General features: G+C 37.3%; 1 protein-coding gene across 1 annotated transcript; it reads right to left on the bottom strand.

Moving 5' to 3' along the window:
• Positions 1-978: 978 nt before the first annotated feature.
• LOC121459475 (olfactory receptor 6C74-like) lies at positions 979-1,917 on the bottom strand. The gene has a single exon (XM_041669289.1). The coding sequence runs from the start codon at positions 1,915-1,917 to the stop codon at positions 979-981; it is 939 nt and encodes a 312-aa protein (XP_041525223.1).
• Positions 1,918-8,457: the final 6,540 nt, after the last annotated feature.

An 8,457-nucleotide genomic window follows, 5' to 3' on the forward strand; every position in this document is an offset into this window, starting at 1 on the left:
GTGATCTGAAAACAATTTGTGGGAGTTGCTTTGTTCTTCTAATTTGTGGGTCTAGGGACACAATACACGTTGTCAGAGTTGGCTACAAGGGACTTTTCCTGCTAAGCCACCCCATTGGCTTTTAGCTTCTTCAAATAAAATAATAAAATATGCATGAAAATGAAAAGAAAATAAATAAAAATTCATATTAAATAATAGTTTTAATATGCTGATGGTAAATTATCACAAATATAGAGTAGTGTTATAAACTTCCTATCAAATAATGCATCAAATACAACAAATGTGAAACATTATTTCATAGCCTTGACCAACTTGAAAGAAAAATTCACTTTGTTTTTTAGGTTTTTTTCCATAGTTGGTCGAACTGGGCATCAAAACCAGCCCCTTTGTGTTGAGAATCCCTCTACCATTGAGCCAGTCTCTAAGTCAGGATGAATTTTTAGAAGACAGAAGACACATTTAAAAAATATGTTCAGCCAAGCAGTAATGGCATACACCTTTAGTCCCAGCACTTGGAAGGCAGAAGCAGGCAAACTCTGTGAGCTTGATGAGTGCAAGTTCAGCCTGGTCTCCAAGAACTAGTTCTAGGACAGGCTACAAAGTTGCAGAGAAACCCTGTCTCAAAAAATCAATAATAATAATAATAATAATATAAAATGAAACGTTCAATATCTCTCAGATATCACTGAGACAAAAGAGGACTTTCAGGAACAAGATCTTTGGATTCAAAATATTAGCTTATTATTTAACACAGTAGTTTACCAGGAAGTTTAACACAGTAGTAGTGTGCTGACCTCTAAGACTGAGGGCATGTTTGGTTAATTACCTGCTTCCTGCACTCATAAAATTTACTTCTAAAGAACAAAAATGCTCTTTAGAAGGGACAATAAATAACGAAATACTGAGAGGAAAATGAAGAGACTTATGAACTACAGGTATTTTTTAAGTCTCCTTTCTTTATATAGTGAAATGGTATAGTCATTTCTTTGAGAAAGATGCAATCCTGCGTATTGTATTAACGAATGCAGTTTTCACTTGTTGATTCCTCAAGGTGTAGATAAAAGGATTCAGAAGTGGAGCCACTGAGGTGTTGAGCACGGAAATTCCCTTGGAAATAGATACTCTCTGCTTGACTGATGGTTTAGCATACATGAAGATGCAGCTGCCATACGAGAGGGATATCACAATCATGTGAGAAGAACACGTAGAGAAAGCCTTCTTCCTCTGGCTGGTTGAAGGGATTTTTAGAATCGTCTTGGCAATGTAGGTGTAGGAAATTATCACCATTAACAATGTGAGAAAGAGTGTCACCAAAGCCGAGACAAAGCCCATTGTCTCCAGGAGTTGTGTGTCTGTGCAGGAAATCTGCAAGAGTGGGGTGGTGTCACAGTAGAAATGATCAATGATGTTGGAAGCACAGTAGTCAAGATTCAAGCCTAACAGAAGTGGTGGAAAGATGACAAGGAAGCCAGCAATCCAACAACTGAGGACCAACAGCACACAGACTTTATTGCTCATGATGGTCATGTAGTGCAGGGGCTTGCAGATGGCCACGTAGCGGTCATAGGACATGGCTGCCAGCAAGTAAAATTCTGATGCTCCAAATAGGAAAGCAAAAAATACTTGAGTGAAACAACTGCTGTAAGGAATGGTTTTGTCCCCTGATGCCATAGTAGCAAGCAATTTGGGGATGCATGTGGTAGTGTAGGAAATCTCTAGGAAGGAAAAGTTCCGAAGGAAAAAATACATGGGGGTCTTCAGGTGAGCATCCACCAGGGTGAGTGTGATGATGGTCAGATTGCCTGTGATGCTGAGCAGATAGGTAAGAAGCAGGAAGATGAATAAGACAACTTTCCACTGTGCATCATCAGTCAAACCTGATAGGATGAAAAATGTCACCTTTGTGTGGTTCTTCATTGTGGTCCTCTGGCTGTTAGCCTGTCTAAGTGGACAAGAGAGAGGAGAGAGGTTATGACTCCAGAAGTATGCTAGTGATAAGCAGTGTTGAAGTACCATTGTAGTTGAGAAGGCAAGGGTTCAGACAGCAAACAGTGCTCATCAATGATCTAAAGAGAGCTGTGCAAAAGAAACAGTAGCTTATAGCTTCATGGCATCTGGACAGAAAGCAGAATAACAATAATTAATTTTAAGCTATAACAATTTATCTGACGGTGTTTTGTGCTCTTCTCTCTTAAGAAAATGATTTTTTAGGATATAAAGCCACTATAATACAAAAATTTGTTTTTTTTCCTGCGTACATAGCAGTTAGGATGGCAAGTCATATTTTCTGCTCAATTAAAGAAGTTTAATTACATACAATATTAAATGTTTTCAAAGAAATCCGTGAAAGTATTTACTTGAAACATGCAGTCTATATTGAGACACAGGTGAGGGGAGAAAGGAGAGAGAGTGATGTGTGTGTGTGTGTGTGTGTGTGTGTGTGTGTGTGTGTGTGTGTGTGAGAGAGAGAGAGAGAGAGAGAGAGAGAGACAGAGACAGAGACAGAGAGAGAGATTGAGACAGGAAGAGAAAAAGAAAGAGGGAGACAATGGGGGTTGATATACACCTAGACCTAACATGTCAGTTTACGCAGCTCATGTGCTGAAATGTCTGATTTCCTTCTCACTACTTTTATAAAATTGATCCAGTTTCAAAATTTAAAAGTCAATTGTTGAAGTTCTTTTTTTTTTCTTTTTCAGTTTTTTGAGACAGGGTTTCGCTGGTAGCTTTGGAGCTTATCCTAGAACTACTTCTTTTAGACCAGGCTGGCCTCAAGCTCACAGAGATCCCCCTGACTCTGCTTCCTGAGTGCTGGGATAAAAGCTGTGTGCCACCACTGCTCATCTGGGAGTAAATTTTCTTTACACTTTCTATTACTATGTCCATTGGTTTGATTTCTGTTGTCACCTTATGTTTTGTTGACCTTCTATTCCAATACCACTTCATTAGGAACAGTTAGATATTTTTAGGGTTTGAAGTAAGACATTGCAATTATTAATTATTTTTTATTTGTGTGTGAGACAAAGACTCACTATGTAGCCCTGGGTGTCCTGGAACTCACTATGTCGATCTGGGTGGCCTCAGATGCACAGGGATCTGCAGGCCTCTGCATCTTGGGGCAGGGATTAAACATTTAGCACATCACACCTGTCCTCCATTGTGGTTTCTTATGCTTCAAGTTACAAAAAAAAAATTTAACATGTAAATACAATTCTAGAAAGTTGTATGAGCCTGGAGGACAAAAGCTGTTTAAAAATCGAGGTGTAGGGATTTTAGAGATAGGGAGATGAGCTTGAAGAGAAACGTCTTTCAATGTTAAATAAATATAAATCAGTAAGTAGTTAAAACAAGTGCAATTTTAAAAATATTCAATTTTTCTTTTTCTATTGCTTACATTTTTCTGATTTATTTATGAAGAGATTGGCAATATGAATACACAACCTGCAAAAGTATAACATTATTTGGTAAATTAAGAAGCATAGTGTATTATCAAATAACATGACTCAAATTACAGTTGGCATGTTTTTCACTCACAAAAATATTACAATCTCTAGCTAACTTTCTGTTAATGAAAATTAAGAAACTAGGGTTATAGTTCAGTGTCAGAGTGCTTGACTAGAGTAATGAGACCTTGGACTTGATGATAGACAAAGAAACAAAGTAAAGAAAAAGAAAGGAAAGGAAGGGAATGAACGAAAAGGAAGGTATGGGAGGGAAGGGAAGGGAAGGGAAGGGAAGGGAAGGGAAGGGAAGGGAAGGGAGTGGGAGTGGGAAGGGAAGGGAAGGGAAGGGAAGAAAAGGAAAGGAAAGGAAAGGAAGGGACAGGAAGGGGAAAAGAGAGAACAGGAAACAAAAACAGAGATACAAACAAGTAGATGAAGATAACTGCATATATTGACATGATATTATTGATGAACAAAATTAGTTAGACTGACATAACTAGTAAGATGAGCATCTAGTATGAAAAGTAAAGATATCCATCCTTTGGGGAAACTTCTTATCTGGAATATACACCATCAGACACATAGATTCTTATATCCAAGAAGGGTATGACAACATATACGATTTTTTCTTGCCTTAAGGATACTATAGTAGTTATTAAAAACTTTTACCATATATATCATTCCTAAGAGAGGTCACAAGTAATTAAAATAAGACATCCAAGAATAAAGTAAACTTTTTAAAAAGAATATGAAGAAATGTTTACCGGAAATATTTAGAGTCTATGACAGGTCTTAGAATGAGAAACAGAAATGGGGGAAATACTCCGAGAATAGTGAGGACTAAGGCAAAGTGCTCGGGGTATCCATAATCTACTGAGAAGCAGTGAGGAGCCTTCTGCTGTCAGGGCTGTGCATACCAACACAGCCGACACACATGGCTAAAGATCACCATTTATTGGACATACCTTCACATTCAGAGAGTCACGAGGGCATCTCTTACAGCTTCCTTTGTGTGCAAGGATGAACTCAATGGCAAAAGATGTAGGACTGCATATTTCTAAACCACAGAAATCTCAGTACCATTACTTAAGATCATTCATTTATTCTACTTTAATTACACCTATCAACGATTCCACAAAATACTCTGGAAAATGTAGAATTTACATTGAAGTTAAGTCTATGATGAAATTTTCAAAAAATAGTACCCATCATGAGTAACAGGTTAACTTTAAGTGGAAAAAATTTAGTTCTAAATGGTAAATACAGTAAAAAGTATCTTATTTTTTTAACTAAAATTTAAACATGACTAAATACATCTATGTTTTAATGGAAATATAGCAAAAATACATTAAACATATGTAGCAGAAAAAATTTTTAATTTTTACAGATAACTTCACCTTTTAGAATCCCATCCCAATTAAGTTTGTAAAAAATAAAAAAATAAATAAATATTTATCTGAAACACAAATAACATAAACAGGCAGAGATACAGGTTCAGTTGTACGTGGACCAGACATCCCATATTTTACAGACTGACCAAGTTGCTGATCAGAGCACCGGCACTACACTCCTCTCTGAATGCATCTCAGTTTAAGCCACAATATATGGTGGTTTTCTCACCTAGTCAGACAATCTTGCAGATGACTTCACCAGCCAATGCTTTGTGTTTTAAGTCCTCTCTTTACTATAGTGATGTGGTCTGTGGAATCATCCCCTATGCATCGCTCACACTGACACAGAAAATGAATCCATCCTAATGCAGTGAATTTTCATATACTCACTTCTTGAATCAAAACTTAAAGACATGATGAAAATTCTCATGAGAATTGGAGATTTATAACAACATTTCCCAAGGAAATAACACTTTTTATGTTAAACAAATGTACTCCCCAGGTAATCTGTATTTTTAAAAACAAATTATACTTAAAAAAAACCTAAACAATCTCCAGAGACTTGCATACAGATTCCTCAAAGAAGTCTGCTGTATCATTTAAGAAAACAGTTATCAGTGAGGCTTCTAGGTTAATCTGATTAGTCATGTATTGTTTCTCACAACTCTTACACTCACTGGTGTGTCTCAGGGCTCCCAGTTCAGTTATCTGCCTTACTAAGGTGGACAATACACTTAATCAATTTATTAGACCATAAGTTATGTGTCACAAATAGTTTTGTTCTATAAATAGAATAGGCTTGTGAAAATATTGGTTGGGATTTTGCCTGAAAAATGCATTAAGAAAGAAGCCTCTTACTATGGAAGCTCATTGCAGCTTCTGACAGAATGAGACCTGGAAATATAGCACAATTAATCAGTGCTTGAGTATTTAGGCCCTTCCTAGCCATGAGCCTACAATTTGCTAGGAATTTCATCTAATTATAAGAAAAAGACTTTTGAAAAATTTTATGTGCTACTCTAGTGGCTTCTGGTTTTACTTTATCATATTGTAAAGAATCCAAGTATCATATTATAACGTATCACACATAATTCTTAGCAGTCTTTTGAGATGAAACTTGAATGCTGTCAATCAAGTATGTGGTTAATAGTAAGATTGGTTTGCTGTCGATAAGAAAGTTACACTTACCCTTGAGTATCTTCTACTATTCCCAGTACTTCCCTTGAGACTGCCCACCTCACACCATTAATTTTATACTGCCTTCTGGTAGCTTCTTTCTCTTACCCTTCATGCATAAGCCCACATTTAAATACCTTTAATAGCATTTCCAATTCTGCTTTGTGATCTAAGTAGTTCTAAAAGTTTTCTTTTCAGCATTGAAACCACAAATCTATTTTCATTCTTCTACAGGTTGACATCCAGTTATGCCAGCACCATTTGTTGAAGATGCTTTCTTTCTTCCATTGTATACTTTTAGCTCCTTTATTGAAAATCAGGTGTTCATAGGTTTGTGGGTTAAAATTCGGGTCTTCTATACAATTCCATTGGTCGACTTCTCTGTTTTGATGCCAGTACCACATTGTTCTCATCACTGTAGCTCTGTAATAGAGTTTGAAGTCAGGGATGGTAATGCCTCCAGAAGATCCTTTATTGCATAGGATTGTTTTGGCTATCCTGGGTTTTTTGTTTTTCCATATAAAGTTGATTATTGTCCTCTCAAGATCTGTGAAGAATTTTGATGGGACCTTGATGGGGATTGCATTGAATCTATAAATTGCCTTTGGTAGAATTGCCATTTTTACTATGTTGATCCTCCCAATCCAAGAGCAAGGGAGGTCCTTCCATTTTCTGGTATCCTCCTCAATTTCCTTCTTCAATGCCTTAAAGTTCTTGTCAAATAGATCTTTCACTTCCTTGGTCAGAGGTACCCCAAGATATTTTATGCTGTTTGTGGCTATCGTAAAAGGTGAAGTTTTTCCGATTGCCCTCTCTGCTTCTAGATTTGGTCTTAAATATTCCCTAAACATCTTAAGAAAATGTTCCAGCTAAGGAGGATGGCTCTATTGAACTACGTCCCCTTGATGCAGGGGGGAAGGGGCTTGGTCTTGCCTCAACTTAAGGTGTCAGAGTTTGTTGACTCCCCATGGGAGGCCTTGCCTTTTGGAAGAGTGAATGGAGAGTGGGTTGGAGGTAGGTTTGAGGGGAGATAAGGAGGAGGGGAGGGAGGGGGAAATGTAGTTGATATGCAAAATTAATAAAAAAAAAAAAGAGGAACTATGTCCCTGTCTCCAAACTACTGATAGTTCTGGTTTGAGGACAGAATTTGGAAAAATATTGGATTTGAGATGTCAAGTAAAGCCTAAAATTTTATGAGTAGAAATTAATGACTGACTCTGGTGAAATCTCATGATAGTGTAATATTGAGAGGATTAAAATACAAAAGAACACCCAAGGGGTTTAAGCTGGAAAAGCAGAACTATATTGAAATTTGTCATTAAGTTTGTGTATGTTATATTGTTATCTTCTTGTGAACAATGTGCCTACATTGTGTTTGTGTCCTATGTACTTTTTGGGTGGGTAAAATTAAAGATTACAGACTGATTCATTCAGAGGGAGTTTAAGTTAGCCCATTAGTCAGGATGGGGCATGCCGATAGGTGGTTTAAAATATATTTGTAGTGAGAGTCAGGAGCAAAGAGACTTGGGAAACAAATGATCTTGGAAGGAAATGAATGAGTTGCATGCTGTCAATAAGAAAAACGGATGACAATAAAAATAACCCAAGCACGTTGTTCTTGGAAAATGAGGTATGGGCTCTTGGGGTGTTTTAGGAATTGGCCAGGTTATGCATATAGCAGGCTTTGGGGTATAAAAAGCAAACTCATTTTATAAATTTTTATTTCAAAAAAGAGTATCTCTGTGGCAGCATGTTTACATGAAACTCTCTAGGAAGTTGTTTCACCAGGACTCCTTTCAGTGGGCTTAGTCACACAGACAAGCTGCACAGAGGCCAGTGTAGCAATGGTTCAAAATAGCACATTACTACCCAACTTTGAAGTAGACATTTCCATCACCTATGTGGTGTTGATTTTGCATATATGCAAAATTCAAGAATTACAGTGTCTTGGAGACTTTCATTGAAATTACAAAAGAAGCCATGCAGTGTGAGTCAGCTTGAGATTGCCTGCAAGTAACCCTGAGAAGACCTTATGTGATTGATAGTCCATGGGAGATACTTAAAGCCCACTGAAGACATCATAATATGGGTGATAACAGGAACAGGGGATGTCTGCTGACATCACCTTCCTACTGCATTATACAATAGAATAGGGTATCCCATGTTGACGAATTTTGAGAAAGAATGGAGGACAGAAACTAGAGAGAGCTTGGGGAATGGAGCTTAGCATTCTTCTCAGTTACAATCCTTTCCTCTCTGTGTCTTCCAACACATATTGGTTGAACAAGTTAATCGGCTTTATTAGGAAATTTCTACAGATGCATACAAGGTGATTTGATTAATATCATAACTTAATCATGCCCACACCACTCTTTTCTATACTCCATGTCTGTCCTCCTTTTCCCCTTGAGCTCTCACTTTCTGTGTCCTTTCCCCTGATGTTTATT

The sequence above is a fragment of the Microtus oregoni genome, unplaced genomic scaffold (genome assembly GCF_018167655.1).
Source record: "Microtus oregoni isolate MIOR12 unplaced genomic scaffold, Mior012 000001F_ref0000356, whole genome shotgun sequence".
Taxonomy (NCBI): Eukaryota; Metazoa; Chordata; class Mammalia; order Rodentia; family Cricetidae; genus Microtus; species Microtus oregoni.